The 22,801-nt window shown below is 41.7% G+C and overlaps 1 protein-coding gene across 7 annotated transcripts in view; it reads right to left on the minus strand.

Moving 5' to 3' along the window:
- The window catches only part of ERG (ETS transcription factor ERG), a 149,608-nt gene that overhangs the window by 81,350 nt on the left and 45,457 nt on the right, over window positions 1–22,801 (minus strand). For 2 of the 7 annotated variants that reach the window (XM_065068044.1, XM_065068036.1), the window contains exon 3: window positions 6,430–6,489. The exons of the other annotated variants lie outside the window; for them this stretch is intronic. In XM_065068044.1, the coding sequence (XP_064924116.1) occupies window positions 6,430–6,459 (30 nt within the window). In that variant the 5' untranslated portion in view covers window positions 6,460–6,489. The remainder of the gene's footprint in view (window positions 1–6,429; window positions 6,490–22,801) is intronic. 7 annotated transcript variants of the gene reach the window in all.

Raw genomic sequence — 22,801 nt, forward strand, 5'->3', positions numbered from 1 at the left:
ATGACAGAAACAGTTCTGAACACTGCCATTTAGTTCTAGATTCAGACTTTTCAGTCCACTAAGTTGGAATGAGCATTTATGTCTTTGTGGGAACTGACCATAATTCTGCATTTAATCCCATGGGTTGCAAAACCTGGTTGTAGTTGATGGACCTTGGATTTTTGTCTGGGCACAGGACAAATAAATATGGGCAGCAACCTTTCTCCGAGGACATATCTCAAGGCAAAGGAATTCACTAAAAACAAAATAATGCAAATCTGCACTGTCATTAAGCAGTGTGAAACTACACATCCGAGGTGGCAGCGTGTGCTCAGCCTGGCAGCACTATGCCTACACTTCCTTCATCCATGGGGTTGCGTGCTACTGTCAGGAGTGATGCTCTATAAGCAAGATTTCCATCCATACCTTCCTGGGGAGACAACTGATGCAACCTGGAAACCAAGACAGAACTGTTGAACTCTCTGGCCAAAACTATTTCACTGCAGCGTACCGAAGGAGGATGCTGCCCCTTGGTTCTGCCACACTGGTGCTCTCCTATTGACAGCAGAGGATGATTGAATGGGGATTTCAGAGAAGGTGTCTCAAGATACGGGTGGGAGAAGGGCACACTTAGCAGAAGGACTGGCCACGGCTTTGTGTTTCAGAGGAGCGGATCTATTATGGTAGAAATAATATTAGTTAATATTTCCATTGGAAATTTTTCATGCCCTTGGTGGATAGAGGAGGTATTGTCTTGTAAGAGAAAGTGAATTGCTGTCATCTAACACTTTGAAGATTTTTGTCTCCTGTGAGGTGCATAAATTGCCCAACAACTTTTTAGAAGTCAGCACAATGTAACATGTAATGCAAAAAGGATTGGAGAAACGTTGTTAGAAGGTTGTTTCCTTAACTGATTTTATCAGAATTTGCTTAAATCACTTTTATGGAACCAAAATTATGGGAAGTTTGTTGGGAAAAACAGTGGACTGTCTTTGTAAAGTATATAGCAAAGACTTGTTTTCTGTTCTAAAATAATCTTTACATTATCAGCACAGAGTCAGACTGCCAGATCCTGATCGGGTCATTTACGGTGCATTAGACATGCATAGGCCAAAAAACCCCACAAACAAACAAACAAACAAAAAAACATCCCCAAAGGGGTCACAGAATATTTTTTTTTTCCTGTAGATAACAATTTGTGTTGCAGAGAGTCAGTGTCCATCACAGACTGCACCAGAAGAAACAGTAAGGGACCACTTCAATCTGCATAAATGCTGTCTGCAGGTTGCCCCACACCCAAGTGAAAATGAGGTCACCCAGGTGAGAAAGAAAGTGATCTTCTTACTCCACCAACTTTTTACAGTAGTAATTATTGAGCCTGTGCTTTCTTGTAAAATTTCTGATGTCTTTGTAGCAAGCCTAATCTAATATATGCAGCCTAATATCACACAAGCTGTTGGTCTCCTTGTGGGACTCAAGTTTCATTAATATCAACTGCTGGGGAGGATGTTACATGTTGTTCTCAGCTCCAGTAGGTTCCCAGAGCTCTGCTTCACGGAATAACAACAAAGTTCAAAGATATTTGCCAGGATAAGATGACACCATTTGTTAATCAAGTGAAATCAATACAGAAAAATTTTAAGAAATTATCACACCCATTTTTCTGCACATCAGCAGCAAAACGTCTCCAGTTTTCCAAGTGGGAAGAGATGCAATTAGCTGAGGAAAACAAGTATTACCATGCTTTGAAGAAGCACAACAAAGCATGAGCACAATAAAGACCAAGCTTCCAAGAGTAAACAGTACCCAGCAGTGTTCTCTGGCAAAGAATGGAAATTGGTGGTTAGCAAGCCGTTTGGAGAAGTGATCATGGAAATTACTAAAATGTATTTTAAAGGACTTGCTAATAGGAAAGAATATTTATGTGCTGGCACAAGAATATTAACACTTGTGAAAAAGTTAGGGCAAACTTAATGGAGGAGAGCTTAGAGTAAATATTTTTATGAAAACACTATTTGGAGGAGGTAGCTTTTTGTATTACAATCTCCATTTCATTCAACCTCCAGGAAAGGTCATTGATTTAATCAAAAGCTTTTTCCTTTGGTTAGACTCCCAAGTGTACATACCATCAAGATCTGGTGCACAGAAATAATTTGAAGCAAATCTTCTAAAAAAGGTTTTGAAGATGCTTGCCAGTAGAACATTGTGCCTCACAGCTATAATATCAGAAAAAGCCATTCAATTTAAATTAATATATTTGGCCAGACAGCTATATTAAAATTCTTGTTGTTTTTTCTGTTATAATGGTAGCCTGTGGTATGACTAGCCCTCTTCAAAAATCTGTATAGTTATTGCCTTTCTCTTGCCTAGGGTGCATCATATGTTTTTGATTTTGATGAGCTGCATTGCACTACCTCATTAAAACAAACACTTATGCAAAACAAAAGGCTGTGTATCACAGTGCAGAGTATGTAAGCCAGCTTTGAAGACTGCAGCGTTTCAAAGGAGAACTTCCGTCGACCCAGCTCCACTTGTGTTCAACATTTGTGGATGATGTCAGACACGTTTGGTACTTTCTTAGCCCCTGCAAACAAGGAGGCTTCAAAAGCAATGCTGGCTGCAGCTGCAAAGCATGCAAGTGCAGTGCTTGCTTGCTAGTGGTGGAAAGGACCTTCTCCTCCTGTGCATGTCTTCTCCCAGCCAGCCAGAGCAGTGGCCATACACAGAGGCACGTGCGGTGCCGGCTTTGCTGGACAGCTCCGCTTCTCCTCCATGGACACCTGCCCAAGGACAACCCTTCCCTCCTCCCAGAGGCCTCGCCACCTTCTGCAGGTGTCTCCTTTTTCAGTGGGGCACTGTTTCCATAGCATCCTTTGAGGGAATCAGGGTGACTGTATTCTGTATATATATATATTTTTTTTTTTTCTGGTTAATTTTCAGCTGAGATCATTTTTTGCCTTTAAAAATTGTGGATTCCCTCCCACTGGAGAGGAGTGCTCACAGAAAGGGAGCTTGGGATTAAATAGCTTAAATGCAGACATTACAGATGTCTAAAGTTAGGTGAGATGAAGCCTACCAAAAAAGCTGAGATGTGTAACTTTTCAATGTGTACATTTTTTTGGTGCCTTGTTTAAAAAAACTCAAGTGCCAAGGTTGATATTTTCGATCCAAATCGCTCAAGATGTTTACAAGGCAAATTGCATCATCGCTACTACTAGCTTAACAAAGTTTACATCAGCTAGATTTTGGAAGGTCATCAAGATGCTACAGAATCTCAGTGATTATTGTGGTTTTGTATAATGTATTCTTCATGCTAATGCTTTTTCATAATGTGTCAAAATACTTAGATTAATGCAGGCATTGATTTAAATATTTGCATACTTTAAAAAAAATGGTCACTGTCTGGCATTTTTTACAGTCCACAAGCTCATTTTTAATCACTTATCTTGGAGTTTCAATAACCACTGCTAGTAAAAATTCACCATGATTTTCTACAAACTCCCTTAAAATGCAGCACAAGTGATTATTGTAATTGTAACTCAATACAGAAAAGGAATTACCAGGCTGTGTGCTATATCAGCCTTCCAAAATAACTATTGCTAATCCATATATTCTACAGTTGCAAAAAAAATTACATTTTTTTAGTTTTCCCTGTAGCGCATTTTGAAGTTACTGACATGAAATTATGACAAGACTGTGGTGCTTCGGAAGCTAAGGATACAAGTGTCTTTCCATCACGTACTTATTTGTGGAAGTTCTGTACTGAAGCATTAATTAATCAAGACAATTGAGCACTGCCAGATTTGTTTCTGGCCCTGTAGCTTAGATGGTTTTGATTATTCATTCAGAAAATGTACTAGAGGAAATGCAGGGAGTGGACTGGTCATACAGCCTGAGTATGTTTTTAAATCAACATAGTGAATTCACAGCTTTTGAACAAGCCACTGCCTGAATGCATCGATTCGATGTGTGACTTACTTCAAAGGGCATACAAATGTGTAGAAAATAATTCTATTCTCATGGACAACTATGGAAGACAAAAAAAAAGACAGTATTTAGAACTTGAATAGTTTGTTAAAAAATATTCAAACATTTTGCCTAATGAAGAGCCCTACTCACTAGTTTATCTTGTCATCTCCCTCTGGATGACTTACGGTCCCCTGTTTTTAACACCTTAGTACAGCCATGTTTTTCAACAGACCAATTGTACTTAAAAGTGAATTTTTAATTTCCTTTTACAAAGCTAGCAACTTGACTTCAAAAAATACATACTACTACCTAGCATTACAGTCTGCCAAATTAAAATGGCAAGAAATGTTGCAGTTCATAACCAATAAACAGACATACATACAGCTAAAGAAAAAAAAAAAAAAAAGATGGTGGGGGTTAAATCCTGTCTCCATTGTCTCCATTGAAGCCAGGGGAGTTTTGTCACTGTCTTCCTTAGAGCCTGCACTTCATCCTAGCTACTCATAACACTTTTCATATTTGATAGGGAACAATTTAAAGTGATAAATAGCAGCCAAAATGCATGTGTGTATGAGGGGGAGAAGATTTAAAAACAGCGTCAGTGTTGAAAGTAAACTTCTTCTGGCAGTTTTGAAATTTTTGGCCTACTAGGCTAAATCTGAGTTTAAGCAGGGGATACATTTCTGCTTATGCTAGCTCTCCGAAAGCTCTAGGCTAGTCAGACTGGCTCCCTCTGAAGACAGTGGAGTCCCTCTGGAGCCATCCTCTGAGAAGTTAAGTTCAAGCTGCCCAGATTTAAAAAAATGACAAGGGCCAGAAACCCACGTAACCAACCTTCACTCAGAAAATGAAGTTATTTCTATTTATGTGCCTATACATTGGTTTAAGAACTAGTTTCAGGTAGAAAAATATTCCTCACACTCTCTGAAGAAAAATTTACACTGAAATATGAACTTCCTCATTTCCTGTTGGTAGAAATTTTACTGCTAAGTCCTGAACCTGGACTCACATCCACAATGGCCATATCTCTGTCCATGTAGAACTGGCTGCACAGTTTCACCTTTGAGACTCAGTAGCCATTGATGGCACAAGGTGAGAATTGAGAATTGTTAAATCCAGCCTTCTGGTTCCGCACACTCTGCATGGGAGAGTGAGCAATCTCGATGGGAGGGAAAGCATTTCCCCTGCCACCCTGCCTTGCTCTCCAGCATGTCCCAAGCTTTCCTGTTACCCTGTGGTTCAAACAACATCCTGGGGAAGGTTAAATACATGTTTAAATGCCCTTATATTAAAGAACGGTGAGTAATCCAGGCCTGTTGAGATAATATTTTCCCCACCCTTAAATGACATGAGAGGAGGAAATATTTAAAGTTAGGCAACTTCTCACAGAAAAAAACATTTTCGCTCTAGACCAGCATGCGCACAGGGTTCTCTGCTCTGGAGTGGGACAGCCACCCCCCATGTCCCTGCTTCTCTGCTCTCCTTCAACAGGACCATTACATGCCCAGCTCCACCCCATGTCAGCTCTCTGCACCCACCAAGGCGACCTTTGGAGTTAAAAGTGTTTGGTAGGAGGCATCCTTGAGATAGTTCCCCTGGGCTGTGGCTGCACAACAGACTCCATGCCACTTCCCTGCAGGTGTGTGGAGATGATGCTTACATGGGTCACACCTGACCAGCTCCCCTGTTCCTGATCTAGGCCAGGCAGCCTCACCAGAGGCCTCTCTGCTCTGGTTTTGGTCATTTTGTGATTGCATCCCAAAAGTATGAAGATTAGCCAGTGTGCAAGAAAGCAGAGAGGAAATGTTATAGAAAACTGTATGTGACTGTCTTTTCTAGTGAAATGTCACCATACTTAAATTAAGAATTGTGAAGTTAATCTATTTTTTCTTTATTTCCTTGATAAGTTTCCATGGTAATTCTTCGACATTACTTCAATTTTATTCCATTCGGAGAACAGAACTCCTCAAAGCAGGGAAGTATAACATTTTATATTGCTTTCCTGACAACGTGTTCAGTGATATATAGCTAAAAATTGTAATAATCATATACTCAGTGCTTTCTAAATGGTTCATCTTTTCTTGTTTCTTTAGAAAAGAAAACAAACCCTAGTCTAAAAATACTTATTAAAGAGGGTTTTTTTTCAAATGTAAATATACAGATTGGATACAGAAACATTTTAATGCTTCAGACTGCTGAAATTCAGGGTAATGTAGTCAACAGACTATTTGAAAATGGATTGCTAATTTGATAACTGAAAATGAAAATAATTAAAAAACTATATTGGCTTAAATCAAAGTTATGTAATTACAGACTTCTTCCTTTCTTTTAAGCACTTCTCCTTACAAAAAAAAAAAAAAAAAAAAGGAAAAAAAAGTTTCTCATGATCATGTCAGTGAAATGGTGAAATATTTCAGGACACTTCCTCACAACTTTGCTCCAGACGAGGGAGGAAGATGATGTACAAGAGGTTATACCTACACTTGTGAAGCTGATCTTTGTCTCCCACATCCAAGTCAACTTTTAGCCAAAATTCTTCACCTGTCACAAAGGAAATAATGGTCTTAAGTTATAGCCACATGCAGAGAAAGACAGATAGAAGTGATGCTACCTTCTGTCAAACCTGTCACATGTCTGGCTCTAGAGAGACTTTTCCTGTGCCTGCCATGCCAAAACCAGTAATATTAACAGTGCTGCTATTACAGCCAGCACTTCTGAAACTGCCTTCTCATCAAAGTTTATCTCATTCAAAACAATATAACTATTCTGTATTTAAACCACTTGAAGGTATGTAACAGTAGGGTTAGGCATTATCTGAACCTCACCCACTCAGCAGATAGGCAGCCTGCTTTGCTCATCAAGATGACCAGCAGTATCTAGTAAAGCATCTGACTTCACAAGCCCACTGTCCAGCTTCCTGGAAAAAATGCTGTCAAGACACACAGCTCCACCCTTAACGTAATGGCCCTCATTTTTATCAACTTTTTCAGGACACGCTCCCAGAGAAGTCCAGCTGATGCCATGGGAAATATTGCATTAAGAAATCCTGGGGTCCACATTAAATTAGTCTTGGAGAGCCTCTAGTTAAGTCATGCACTTAAAAGATCATGAGAACCTGCACATCTTAAAGACAAAACGCATTACTTTGGAGCTGCTGTTTCACTTCTTCAGTGTGAGATTTCACTCTGACAAAGAGTGCTGCTTTTGCAAGAGCAATGCATACTGGACCAGATCCTATGGACCAGATTTTAAGAGGGGCTTTTGACTGCATGAGAAGAGAGTTTCCTTTCCAAAACTTTTACAAGGATAATATCTAATTTTATTTGACTTAAATGATGGCAGAAATGTATGATTTATAGCTTTAGGTATCCAAGATGGTTTACCTCAGGAATTTTACCTGGTGTTTGTTTTTAACTTATACGTCCACCTTGCCGCTCTTTGCCTGTGTTACTTGATTAATTTACCCTCATAATAAATACACACAGTAGGGAAATTCTGTTCCTTCTTTTGTTGCTGGCGAGATGCTCTCTCTCTAGTGCACAGCAGGAGACTGAAGGAGTGGGAGACTTAATGCCATGCTCAGGATTGGGCAGGCAACTGGTAAAGCTGCCAGCTCTATCTGAAGATCAAAAACCAGAGGCTACTTGGGTCATTACCTCCACCTCTTGCTGGCTACAAGGATAAGGCTGTTTTTCTTTCACGTCATCCTGAAGTAAGAAGGGTGCAGGGCCTCCACTGACTGCATCTCACGGCTCTGGGAAAGGCCTGGGGAGATCAGCAAGCAGCAGGGGCAAGGCCCGTGGAGGGGCAGCACTGGTGTCCCTTCCAGATAAAATTGGATTCTTCCTCTGACAGCTGCTTCAAGATTTACAAAGTGGGAAATCAGATGAAAGTGGCTCTTGTATAATCAAGGCTTCAGAGAGTGAAAAAAATACTCAGACAGGGCCAGTTTTGTCATGGGTAGAAATCATGGCAACTCTGCAGACACCAGAGAAGCCAAAACACTAATTTATTCATACTGAGGACCTGGCCTCCCATGACCAACGTCATCAAAAATATTGACATTTTGCAAAACGGTCACAGTTTTTCAGAAGTGCTACAGACTATGGTTACGACTGAATGGTTGCCATGTTTTACCCCAGAACTGGCTCCTTTTCAGTGATGAGTGAAGTGACTCCTATAAAAATAGTTTGAAAAGCACTCGGGAATTCCTTCACAATAAAAGCTGCAGTCCTTCACCATATGGAGCAAATAGCCAGGAATGCTGTGACTCCTTGTCAGCAAATCTGCAAGAGGTCCAGGGATCCTAGCTAGGAATGACACTATCAAACTCATTGTAGAAGAGCCTCTTTCTGGGACAAGGAAAAAGTAAAGATTGGTGTGTATTTAATTTTTAGGCAGAGTCTAGCAAAAACAAAGCACTAAAGCAAAATATTTCACCAAACTCCTAAAAAGACAAGATTAAATACACTTTAAAAATTATGCATAGTCCTACAAGTGTCAGTGAGAGGAAAATTAACACACAAAACTGAGTTACAGAACTTTAAAGTCACACTTCTATGAGGACACTGACCTGTTTTTGTCCTCCTAACCCTCACAGAAACCATAAAAAATAATTCAATATTTTGTAAATTCAATCTCTGTATCTCTGATACCTTTAACCGCATACTAAAACTACCCAAGACAGCAGTTTGAAACATACTTGTTGGAACTTTTTTACCATCTGATCTGTTGTTATAAAGCTGACATGTGATATTTTTTTAAAGTTTAAGGAGATTCTTCAAGCCCATTAATACGTCTTTCCACTACAGAGTCAAGACAAAGCAATGTATGCAAATTGTCTATTGGGATAATCTTTACCCTACCTTAGCTACCGAAAAGTTAGACCTCTAGACTAAAAGAGCTGCCTAAACTCCTTTGAAATCTAATTTTAAATGGGATTAAATAGCCTGTGGATATGCTTCTGTTTCCAGCTCTGAGGACAGGTTTAGCTTTCAGACAAGTAAAGTTAGGTAAGATAAATCTCGACCCTAGTGACATAAAGTAATGAAGAAATAGCATGTAAGTCAGAGGAGGGTTTCATAAGCCTTACCTGCTGGACATCAGGAAGACAGAAATAATGGAGAGGGTAAGGTAGAAAACACTTCCTACAAAATGGGTGGCATTGGGCAGCCAGTGCCAGCCACACCAGCTCCCTGTTCTGATGGAACTCAAAGAGTTCTGAGATGTCTACTGACATAAGTGAGAACTGGGTTTGGCACCCTCTGCATGATCTGATACTAATGGAAACTCTGAAAGAAATATGTGTCAACTGCTTTATGTCGTTTCCTGAGTAAAGATATATCTGGGAGCATGGGAGAGCTGAGGAAACTGTAAATACGAATTGGGTCATCCACATTACCATTTTAAATCCAGCTCATTTTAAATCCAGCTCAGCTTGGGAACAACCAGAAGCCATACCAGCAGACAAGTGGTTATTTAGTGGTGGTTTTAACCCAGGTCCCCCAAAAAAAAAGACGTTGACCACACCACAGAATACACCTACACATAGATATCAACCTTGGATGCACTGGCATGACAAGGAAGGATGCTCACCTGGCTGGCCTTCATTCTGCTCTGTAACATTCTGGGCAAAAGGGTTTGACAGTCATCAGAGCCAGCAGTCCCTTCCCAGTGCCCAATCCTCAGGCAAATAGAGATGTGAAGCCTGAGTAGAAACTTCACAGAATAATACAGCAGCTTCCAGGGGCCACAGATAACCATGAGGATCACTAGAAGCATTTTTCCAGGAACAATACTTGACAATGTGTCCCAGGGGCCATTTCTCTTTCAGTCTCAGAAAAAAGTGAGATTTCCTTGACCAGGGGAGAGTTATAGAGTAGGTTTCTAACACATCACTGGGCACTCTTCTGTGTTCCTTTTTCATATTCCATGCCTCTATTCCTGAAGCCACCGAAATTCTCTCCTTTCTCTTAACACAAATAAAAAATGAGCATTTTTATACAGCAAGGAGCAGCAAATGTAAGCCAGCTAAAAATATTTTATACAGGTATATCTTAAAAAAATACACTGATACCAAACTCTGTACCAAAACCAACAGCAGCAGCACTAAGAATGTTTCTGTGGAGAAGCACATTAATCATGTATCCAGCCCAGCCACGATGTTCAGTCACAAGCACAGAGGCCTATCATAGCTGACTATGGTATTAATTACCATCACGGCCATTTGTCAGCCACTGAACCACATGGATCACTGGTTGGTCTGGACAGAGTACAAGTGTACCAGAAGCTCAGGACTTTCTGCAGAATAATGTTAAGAAAGTTATCAAAGAGGAACAGTTGTCATAGGGTGCAGGTTCGTATTTCACCATAAATTAGAAACTGATAAGCAAAGAGACCAGGTTTCAGCATGGAAAAAGATGAATGCAGTGTGTCTCAAAAGCAGTTTTTGGTATATTTAATCACAGTGATAGTTATTCAATGGCATATATTTTTTTTCCTACCTACATTATTTTTTCATATGCATTTTCATATTGATTTGTCATAGCACAGTGCTTTCTACTTGACTTGGTAAAACTTTCCATATTTTTTCCTTCAGCTTGTCTTGAACAACCTAAAAAATACATGAACAAGCATTTCATTTCCAATCTGATTGGGACTTCGCTTCCTGTTTTCCACCTCATTATTAAATGTATTAAACGACACCAGATTTAGGATGTACTTTGAGACACCCTACTGCTAATCTTGGGTGCCAGGCTGAAAACTGAATGTTTACTATTATTTTCTTATTTGCTCTTTCCTATTCATTTTGAATGGGTGACCGAATATCACTTTTTCTCTTGACAAGAAAGGTCCATGAGCTTTTTCAAAAAAAATTAAGCTGTTCTTCTGACAAAGTCTACAACTTAAAACACAGACTTACAATTTTCATTTGGAAAATACATGCCACTTCATCTTTTTTTATCATTGATGTAGGAGATGTATTTATAACTTTGCTATTGTTTATTATTATGACAAGTTAGGTGATATTTTTGCCCTGCAGTAAGGCTCGGAGGTGCTTCCCAGCAGCACTCTCATGTTTGTTTTTAAAAGTAAGTACAAAGACTGTCACTCTCAAGTTCTCCACTTCCCTTGAGTCCCCACATTTCTATTGTAAGCAGCTCTGGCATTTCATTCTTCAGGCCTTTCACAACCCCTGGATTAATACCATCAGGTCTGGGAAACTTGTTGCTATTTAATTTATCAGTTTGTTCCAGCACCTTGTCTGTTGATCCTGGCAATGGAAGCAAAATGCTTTAAGGGCGCCTCTAGAGAAGATATCTAAAGCAAGTCACACACACCCCTAAAAAAATCCCCAGTCCAGCAGCCAGAAATATAGATTACAGCCTGGTGCATGGACACAAGCCACCTCAAACTAAACAGTGAATTCAAACAACTCAGATCTTTTTGTTGCTGAATGTACGGTATTGTGTCAAACCTCTTTATAATTAGCACAATCTGTAACAGATTATTTTTTTTTTCCCCAAATGGTAAGCATTCATGTGTTTTATTCAGCTAGGGTAGCTGCCAGTCTGCTCCCACCTGTGTGTGTGTGCACGCATGCAAATGTATTGCAGTGACTGCCATGAGGACAATGTGCTACAGCTGAAAGATGAACCTGACCCACAATGCAGATGAACATTTGGTGACTTGATTATTGTCACTATGTGGGTATCATCCCAAAAGTGCTTACCTCAGACAACATGCATATTAATTCAACCATAAAGCATTGGGCTCGATGCAGCAATTACTTGATGAGCTCCTGCCACCTGAGCAGACCAGCTGGCCATATGTGCCACCTCCTTGCCCAAAAAATGTGGCAGCAAGAGCAAACTGAGGAATTGGCTGCACTTAGGCACCTCTCAGTTTACACGAAGACCACAGACGAAGGGGCATGGGGGTGCTGACCTGCCAGCAGCTCCCTTGCCCTTCTCCCGCACCCCAGCATTGTTAGGGCTGCAATGGGATCCATGTGTGAGGGGCAGTGTCGGCTGGTCCACATGTGCACCACACTTCCCACACTCCCAGCCCTGCTGGGGCTGGGGTTTTAAAGGAATGACAGCATTATATTTATGTATCTGCCACCAGAGGCCTGCAAAGGCTTTGCTAATTCTGGACACCTGCAAGGTCCATGAAGCGGGTGAGTGGCTGGCACTGAGGCAAGAGGCAGCTCCAGGGAGAAAAAGGGTGGGGAGGAGGGCAGAGCAGTGCCAGCCTCCAGGACAAGCACAAAAGAAGCAAGGGGAGCTGCTCTCTTTGTTTGCTTTGGAGCATACCCTGACATTTTTCAATACTAAACCCAAAGCTCATTAAATCTGGAGGTAGTTTGAGTATGCCACAGATGTGTGAACAGGTGCTTGCTCCCACTGTGGGGAGCTGTGAGTCGCCCCAGCAGACAGGCAAAGCCCAGGCACAACCCGGTGACCAACCCCCAGGCTGCATAAAAGCTCTGGGTTTTGGCTTTCTACCACCTTGATCACATTAAACCAAACGCAGCCAAACAAAGGTGGGGGAGGATCAAATCTGTGCCGAAGCAAACAAACAAAAACGCTTTCTCCAAAGCCTGCCTGACAGATTTAATATAGCTGGGTTTTGGAGGCTATCTATCATTTTCATTTGGCATTAATATAAATCAAATAATCCCTTGATCCCAAGAAGGCACTGAGGAGTCTCAGTCAAGTCTCCAGAAGGGATGTGCTCCTTAACTTGGAAAGTTGGCAGATGATTTAATTTTCTTAGCAAATTTGACAGTGCCATAGGAATTTTCCAAAATCAAAGAACCCTTTCATATGCTCCTCTACCCAATACTCAAGCCAGTGTCTAAGAATAACATTCAGCCCTCATTAATTAATGATATCAGTCCGAATAATGTCAGTTTGCCTCAGAGACCTTGTCGGGATGGATGAATCACACCCTGCCGGCTCCAAGGCTCTCACTCTGACAAACCGCAGTGTGCTTTGCCTGGGAAGCTTTCGCCCACAAAGCCCCGTCAGCTCTCAGCCCAGGCCCATCTGAGGCAAGCGCTCAGTGCCGGGGCAGACTGCGGGGTTAATGGGTGTCAGAGATAACACTTGCCTCCTTGAGGCCCCCACGGCAGCGGCAGGTGGCCACCAGGCCTGCCCTCCCCTCTCCCGGGGCAAGAGGGGAAGCTGAACCCAAACAGGGCGAAGTAGTGAACCATCAGCATCACACCAATGTGCCTCTGCTGGGGGCAGCACCAAAGCTGGCTTGTCCTCAGCTCCCTTGGCTATCTCTGTGCTCAGAGTTACACCCTGCCTGTATGAGAAAGGAATATATTTTTTATTTCACCTTGGTTAGGTAGTGCTGCAGGTCCCCATGTATTTTGTGTGACAGATGCAAGAACGAACTGCAGATGTCCACTAACTTTTCAGACTTATACAGAAGTGAAGATCATATCCAATGGTAAAACGCCACAAAGAAATCCTCATCTGCAAGTCTGGCTTTTAGTGAAACTACAAACTGAGATTTCTCAAAAGACCTGCTCAGCTGATACTGTTCCAACGTGGGAAAAGACACACCAGCTGTCTCTATAAATTCACAATTTTTCTGAAGCCATAATTATGTATGAAAACATTCAGACTGCTTCCAAAGTGCACTGTACTAATATTGATATAAAATGGCCTTGTTTCTATTTGCAACATAATCACAAATCTACTCCTTAAGTTTTCACGTATCCACATTCTGCTTTCTGTGGTAGCTGACAGCAGTGATTCCTTATCAGTCACAATATGAGATTTAGTAACATTTGCATATAACCACCTTCTTACGTAAATATTGCATTCCTGAGGCCTCATGAAAAATTTACAGGCAAGAACAACAACCACATTGTTTAACACATTCAAATAAATGTTTATTCACAGATGCCCTCCCTTTCCCCTTGTGATGACCATGGCTGGTCAGGCATGCCCATCGTCTCCTATCACTGCACCCCAGTTTCCCCTCAGACAGTTTGATCCTGCCACACGTGGGCAAGATCAGCACAGGGCTGAGCTGAGCTCAACATAAACACGAGCTCAGCAGAAATACACATGTGGTGTTGGTTGTGGGATCCCGGTCACAGAGGCAAAGTGTCAGAGAGACAAAGCTGGGACTTGTCTTTTTGTGCAGTGTTTGTTTATATGCTGCACACGTTATGCCCAGTAACATGAAGCCATCAGTTCCAAGTTACAAATATACCATAAATGCCTTAAGTAATTTATTTTTCTGCTGTGCCTGGGAAAGTTAATTTGGGATTTAAAAAAAATTATTATTTGATTGTGGGAACAGCCTTGATGGTGATGTATTCTGATTGTCAATGCAAATATATATGCTTTTTTTAATGCATAAGCACTGTTTCAATGTGATGGCCAAAGCTCTCAAAGGATTTGATGCTGAGGAGTGGTGCCTTGAGCAAGGCCCATTGGACTTCAGGACCCACTCCACAAAAAACGTTGAGTTCAGTAGGACCGGTCTGAGAACAACTTTAATGTGCTGTTTACTCTAACACATCTTCATTCTAAAAGCAATTTACAAGTTTCACATATGGACACTTTTGTTTGGAAGAGGCACTGCCAAAGAAGCCTGTAAAAAACATTAAACGCAGAATTTGTTATTTCACTAAAGCATTCTGAAAAATTACTCTAGTGATTGCATTGAAAAATCTGGTAATGTTAATTTCACCATTGAAATATGATTTCTTTTAAAAGCTTTTTCCTTCATGGTCCCTGCCATAGGATCCATCCCAACATCTGGATAACAGAATCCAGGCTGACAGACTAATGCACATGTGGAGGAGTGTGTCTGCTACTTTGCTGCTTCTCAAGACAGACACATTGTCTCCCTCTCCTTCTCCCTGTCCCCTCCTTTTCTTTCCTTTTTTTTTTTCTTCCTTTAATAAGACTGCACATGTCTTCCAGCTCTCTGCTGTGAATGTGACCAGTATGCGATATTGCCTTGCATTGACAGAGAACGTCTGGCTTAGGTGATACCAAGCAGTTACTGCCCTTGCTTTGAATGCTTGCTAGCTTATTAACTGGCACATCTGGCTCTCTCCCTAGGAGGGTGAGTTCTGCAGTGCCCCAGGAATTTCTTTCATACACCACTTTTATTAGCTTTTCAAAAGAATAGGGATTACCACTCAAAAGGAAGACTTAGGTCATTTGCAAGCATACTGGTCCCCAACCTGTTTACCATGTTTAAAGCGCAACAATAACTGAAACTCATTATTTGATTTTCAGAAATAATCTTTCCTCATTTTAGCACAATACTATTGTTCTTGTATCTGAAAAGTCTGCTTAAGTGAAAAAGTGGCTTGTGATTTGTGATAGGTAAAATAATAAATTAAAAAATAAATCAGAAAGACACAATGATAACTTAGTTTAGAAATAAAGCTCCCAAAACATTAATTTCTAACCCTACTTTTCCTGCACATCTCACTCCATCATCCCAGGAGGGAAGAAAAAGTGTTTCAGGCTTAATCAAATAAAAGAAGCGCATATGTATCTCCAGAGAGCAAATTTATCTTTGCCCACACGTGGAAGTTACACGGGACGTGAAGTTGGAATGCGAGAGTTATATTACTGTAATTTCCCGACTGGACGTCACTATTTCAGTAATGCCAGAGTGGCCTTTTCTGGTTTTGCTTCTGTCACTTCCGAAGCAGTTTAAGGCAACTGGGAAAACTACTTTTGTTTTCATACTGCAAAAAGATCCACATGGGGGAGTTACAGAGGTAGGTCTCCTTCTACCTGCATAGCAAAGTTTAATACTCCTGGCCAAAGCTCTCCTGAAGTAAACTTGGGAAAAAGCTGCCTGCCTACTTACTCACCTACCTGCCCACCTAATGACCCACCTGGAACTCCACCTTCCCAGGAGGAACCAAGGAACCCTCCCCACAGTGCATCACCTTTAACTGCTGAGCATACTTCAAGTGCAGATAATATTCTCCGTGCAGACCTAAGAAAGTATAGGGAAAAAAACCAAACCAAACCAAACCAACAGCTTGCTAGACTTGCTAATCAATCTTATTTTGAAGCCGTGTGAGGCCAGACTTTTGGAAGCTGTAGGCACTCACCCGCTTACACTGTTCCAAGTGGGCGTTGTTTGGCACTCACAGCTTTTGAAGGGACAGTATTTCATGTAGGTGTCTAAATGGGGGTTCTGCTCTCCACTAACCTCTTGCAATTGCATTTGGCTAGACTGACCATCCAGAAATATCACATTGCAAAGAGAAACATGTAAGCACTCACAGAAAGCGTATTTTAATGCTATGCAAAAATAGCCCATACTCCTCCAGCCAGGAAAAATAAAACAATATTCTGTGATTTCCCCAGCCAAGGGAGACACACAAAAAGTTCACTAACTACAGTAAATTCATACAATGAAAACAAAAACAAAACAAAAATTCCTCATTATGAAAATGAAAACAGTTAATGTTTTAAAAAATGTCACAATCTTACTTGGAGATTTCTGCCAAATAGAACAAGAAATTAAGTCTATCAGATAAAATCCTAATTTCTTTAGATCAATATCAAAACAAAAGGGATGTCTAGTCAAAACTCTAAGCCACAAATTCTAGTATCAAACACATTACAGCCAACAGATCATAATGATCTTCTCACCTCCTCAGGTCTGAATCTTCTGAAAAGCCCACCTTGGCAGCATTAGACTTGGCATTATTCAATCAGCTCCAGTCTTAAAAATAACTCATTTGGCCCACTAAAGTTCATGGAAATCCTTACAGGGTCTTTTGCTGAGCTTGCCTATAAGCTGCATTGTCTTCTTAAGGCTTCCTGTCCTGCAAACAGAGGCACTAGCACAGAGATTCAGCTGAGACTGTTTTCCCCCTCTTCTGCTGCTTTTATTTAACACACACACCAAAAGAAAAAAAAAAAGAAAAAAAAAAAGGAGAGAGAACTGGTAGAAGTTCCTTACAGGAGTTGGAAGAGGACATCTGCAGGCAATTTAGCAGGAGGGTTTGTTTCTGTGTCAGCTGGCAACCCCTGGATAACTCTGTCATGTAACTTGTATGCTAAAACACGATGTAGGACAACCAGTGAGATGGGTAAATATGGCGGCACATCAGTTTTATTTGATTAAGATTTGTACTTCTTCATAGGGAGCAGCCCCGCCATAACCTATGAAAACAAACACACCCCTGCAGCCAAGAGAACATCCCACCCTGATTTACCCCAACAGCACTGATCATCCTCAAACCTACCTTCTGCTGCAGTCCAGGACAGTCTCTCCCTTCCTGTCAATGCAGTTCGAAGAGCAACAGAAAACAGGGTTTTTATTCAGATGAGAACAGGAATTTCTCCATTCCTTTCATGGGGACCCATCCATCATGGCAGCCCTCTCTTGATTCAGTAAGGATGCAGCTTCTCCTCCTTTTCAGGTGACAGCAGCAGAACGTGGAAGGGCTTATGCAAGCATGAGGCAGAGCCTGCAGTTTGTGCCTCGGTTCACTGCTTCCTGCCGATTTTTTAAGGCTATTCAGGAGCACAGACTGGTATCTAAAGAGAGCTCTGGAGATAACCCAGCTCACAGAGTTTCCCCACTCCATGTGTTTAACTTCCTCCCAATTAGAAGAATCTGGTCAACTGAGGAATGCTCATCCATTCTGGTTCCGCTTCTGTTCTTGCATCAAATCTTATGTATTTTGACATTTATAGCCAAGCATTTGAACTGAGGCACTGATTAGATTCAATTGTTAAAAGTACCTTCATCCCCCTTCCGTTTTGTGTGCTTGCTTTGGTTTGAATTATTAGCAATTTAAAAATCAATCTTCCAGTTAAATGTTTAATAGTATAATTGCTTCTGTTGCCTAAATCTGTTTAGTTTGTGCTTTATTAGCATGTGATAACTGAAAGTATATTTTCCTCTGTCTGAGTTAATAATGTCTCTACAATGGCTCAAGCACTGGTAGCCAACTGGCTGCAGTTCTGGGTCAACTCGGAGAGAACCAGAAAGATTTTCTGAAGCTGTAACTAAGGAGTGGGTGGCTTCCCTTAACTGAACAAACTTGAATTCTCAGTTGGCCTCCACTTAAGATTGAAACATATTTTTTGTTCATTCTTAGTTCATGTTGAGGGCCCTAGTGTGAATGCTGGGCAGGAAAGTTTTGCTGTCCAAGACTTGGACATGTGTACCAGCTGGGCCCATAGTTCTCTGCAGCCCTTGTCCCGAGATCTTCTCCAGGGAGGGATCCTACAGGAGTGCCCTGCAGGTCCCTGCCTGCCCACCTACACAGGTCCCTTTGCAAGGTTGGGAGTAAAGTGGCTTAACCCATCTCCTGCTGGCAAGGCAGCAAGGACCATGTCCCAGATTTGTTCAGCATCATCTGTGGTTCTGCTGTGCAAATTTCCATCCTGCCCTGACATCTAGAGATGCTAACTCAGGTTTGGGACATGGCTGCACCTGAGCAGCCTGCCATCTCCTCCCTGCTTTCCAAAGGTTTACTAGACTTGTGTAAAATGTCATCTTGATGATGTTATACTGATTTTGGATTTGGACATGTCTTGTTTGGAAAAGGCTCGGGTATACCCCCACTTCTGTGTTACATATTGAGGATATGCCATGTAAGATGGTATTCAGTCAGTCTAATGAAGAACCACCTACAAGTCCCTCTGTGCTTAATGTAACTACTCTAGAGCCCCTCATGCCTGCCCTAGAGCTACCTGTGACAGAGCAGAAACCATAAAACATAGAGGTAAAAGAGGTTACATGTTTGGGAACAAAGCTCCCTCTTCTTTTCCCAGCTGTTACCTTGGGGGCAGTGGCACCAATGTTTGATGCATGTTGGGACTCCTTCTGCAATGAGGTTACCACTGATGTTAGTCAACCTGCCATGCTCTGCTCCTTCTGACACCCACCTGAGAAGCACAGGCAGTGCTCAGCTCATGGGCTGGCCTTGCTGTACTCAGGATTTCTCACATTTGCAGGATTCCTCCCACATTATTCACTGCCCTGACATCTGCCAGGTTTCTGGGTTCGTGGAAAATTTCTATATGTGACCAAGGCAGTATGCACAAACAATTATGTCAGCTCATCCTGGAAGGCTCACAGCACAACTCAGACTTATTTACCTCCTTTTGAGTGCTACTTTGCTGAATTTTAAATAGCAGGTTACAGTGTCCTACCCAGCTTCTGCTGCTCTGCAAGGAGGTGATAATGACTGCCAGAATTTGGATTTTACAGGTTATTAGGCAGCAAAAAGCTGGGATTTTGAGCAGGACCTGGTAGTGAGGGACCACACTGTGGAGCCTCCTGTGTATAGGGCTCACTGGCAAGGCAGACATGGGAATTTAGGGCAACAGACAGCAGTGGTTCTGTCATCCTGTCTGTTCTTCTAGGGCAAAAAGGACAGGATACACATTTCCAATAAAAAAAAAAAAAAAAAAACAACAACACCAAGAGTACACCTATGGTATAGAATGAGTTTTTCTTCCTAATGAAACATGACTGGAAATACCCAAATACTGGCTACTGGCTTGAGCCAAAAAAGAAATATTTTTCACAGCAAGAATTTGAACTGGCTTGGGAAAGAACAGTGAGAGTCTCAAAATGTCTTACAGAATAACAGGCCAAGACTTATGGCAAATGATAAAATAGCAAGTTGGCGGAGGGTATCTAATCAAATGCCCATAACTATTTATGAGGTAATGTCTGTATTAATAATCTAAAGAAGGGGATTAAACAGCACATCAGCTAAAGATATTGCACCCTAAAGTCAATTCAGTGACACCAGAAGGACAGCTGAAATAGTCCAAAAGAGTCGTGAGGAGATTATAACATGGGTAGGAAATAATAAAGTAAGATCTCAGATTCAAGGAGGATGGTAATCGGTACAAGTATGCAATATGACATCAAAATAAAGGAGAGACGGGAAGAGAGAGAGAGAAGCAAGACTCAGGGAAGAGATTAATGTTTCAGCATCTTGTGCAGAGGAAACACATCATCATGCCCAAGGGAAGCATCTCTCCCCGTCTGTCAGCTGCAGGAGCAACACCCCCTGATTCCAGCTCTAGGAGGTGCTACTAGAAAGATAACAATGTGGTGATTCGTGACCAAGCAACAAGTATAGCTGACAGCAGGGCAGGATGTAGCTGCAGAGGTGACAGAGGAAAAGCTGCCTGGCCCCATCATGTGAAACAGACTGTGACCAGAACTAATGTGGACAGCCTGTGAGGTGCTTGGCAACCTCCCGTGAGCCCTCCTTATAAATCTCCCTCTTGAAGGTGAGGTGGAGCAAAAGCAGTGTGAAGTTAAGGAGTTTGGATCTGTACAGAGCAGATATATGAAGGCTGATCAAAGAGGGAGCAAGGTGGCTGAATGTGAGGAAATGCTTCATGATAGTGAGTTATGGGGAATTATCTCTCAAGAAAGGTTAAAGGTGACCCATTGCTTAGGATATTTGTGACCAGATCAAGGCAAAACGCAAATCCAACATACATTAAACAGTAATCTCTGACTCACTGAGAGATAATCTCTGCATATCTTTAGCGTTTGCACTGTAGATTTGTGTGAGGATAGTCCTGGGCAGGTGGTTTCTGTAACCACTTGTCAAAGAAGGAGGAGATTGTTACTGCAGCCTCTTGGAGTCCCAGGTCTGCCCAAACACCACGCGGGTGGAGCTCCCCAAGGCTGACCCTCTTGCACCTCTTCCCTTCAGTGCTCCCACTGTAGCCATATGCAAAAGACACTGTCCTGTAGGCATGAAGCACAGCATGGATGCTAGGGCTAGTGAAATTGCTGTTCCTGTCTGCCAGAATGGCCAGGACCTAAGAAGGAGAAGACATATACTTCGGCAGTGGGCTTGAGAGAGATTTACAGGCAGTGAAACAAGACTGAGATTTGGGAGCCCTCAGTCCCATTCCAGGCTCTAGAGCAGAGGAAGAGGATGGGGAAGAATCTTCTTTCCCAGTTTCCTCAAAGCCTAATCCTTTTTGTCCCTGTCTGTTTTGTCTGTCCTTCCCAACTTCTTCTCTTAACTTCTCCCCACCCTCAGCTTGCCACCCTGGCTCCAGTTTCCAGGACTATCCATTTTATGATTTCTACCCATCAGCAGTAGAAATGTCCAGACTTCTAACAGTCTGGTAGACTGTAGAAATGAAATTTGAAGACATCTGACTCTACATAACAAAGAGTTACTGTAAAGCATATATATCAGCCAGACCATTGAAAATGCATTTGGTGCTCTTTAGTTTGTTCTTTCCCGCTTATGAAAAAGATAATTTTTGTTCAAAAATAGCATCTTTTAAGGAATTATCCATACCATTAGTCCCCAGAACAATAGAGATTAAAGTCTCTAGTCCATCCCCTATCAAAATAACATACTTTTATTTGAACATGTCATTAACACTGTTTTCCATCTGGCTGTTGTCAGCAATCTTGGATTTGCTCCGAATTGCTGAAAGTTCATCAATTATAGTACACAGAAGCTATTATCTCTCTTTTCCTTTAGCAAGGAGGTATTTCCTCAGGCAGAGAGGAGGGAGAGTTCAAGAGAAAAGTAAAAAAAAAAAAAAAAAGACAACAAAAAAAAAACAAAAAAGCAAAAAGAAGAATTTACTAATGTAAACTCCTCTACGGCAATTATTAATAATCCAGAACTCAAAAGGTAAATCACAATTTCTGCATACAAGGAAATTCTAGCATTCAAATACAGTAGTGATTATGGCATTATCACACGTAACTGATGTACTCTGACAAAGGATGGAAATAGCACACCAGATTTTAAGCCTGCCACTTCGGGGGCTTGGTGAACGAGTGCTGGTGTGGAGGAGTGTAACCCACATTCATTATAAACTCAGTTCCTCTATTTTATGAGAACCCAGACTAAACCAGGTCTATCAATCAAACAACCTTTGCAACTGTGATCCAGCTAGCATCATTAGTAAGACACTTAGTGAAATTAAAACAATGGTGTTATCCTGTACGTGGTGGTGTTAACAGCACAAAAGCAGGGGAAGATCTTTTAAAGTTTTGCCAGAATAATGACAGAAGTACACAGTGAGGGGTAAGCAGAGGGGATAGGACTTACAGTTATTCACCAACGGCAGCTTCAGGGACTACTGCGACAGATGCTTTTTCACATCTGTCACTGAGGGACATTTGTAACCCATGAGATGAGAGCCTGCATGTTATCCCGGAATAGCTGTCAAGCAGCAAGTTTGCAGCCCAGATAACCCACAGTAGCTTGCTCACCTCTGTGCATGGGGACTAAAGGCACCATCTCACAGCTAGAGACCACTGCAGGCAACACATTCATGGGGTCATCACCAATTCATACCTGTAGGAGGTTTGGCTCATTAGCCAGCAACTACCAGGAGCAGTTATTCCATATTTTCTGTAGAGAAGGGGAGTATGTTATCAAATTGGCTCCAGTGGTGACATACTGTGATACAGTAGTATTACATTCTCCATATGGATCGCCTACTCGGCTACACTGCAATGTGTCTGCCATTAGCTTTCTTCATATGTGACTTTGGGCAAAGCTCTTTGTATCTTTGGCTCAGATTTCCATGCTCTCACTCCTAGCTGAGCTGCCCAAATATCATTTTATAAGCAGTGCTCTAGCAATGCAAAGAATCCACAAAGACTATGATCCCAGCTTAGTCAAGACTCTAAAAAGAGGTGGGAGGAAAAGCCTGGCTTTATCTGCCTTATCCTGGAGGATAATAGTAATTCTATCCTTCTACCCTTCTTGTCTTCCCTGCCTATTCAGGCACAGACTGTATTGTGCATAAAAAACTCCCCACATAACAAAGTCTCGGATCCTATTTAGAGACTCTACAATTCCACGAAAAACAAC

The sequence above is a fragment of the Columba livia genome, chromosome 1, assembly GCF_036013475.1.
Source record: "Columba livia isolate bColLiv1 breed racing homer chromosome 1, bColLiv1.pat.W.v2, whole genome shotgun sequence".
In the NCBI taxonomy this organism is placed as follows: Eukaryota; Metazoa; Chordata; class Aves; order Columbiformes; family Columbidae; genus Columba; species Columba livia.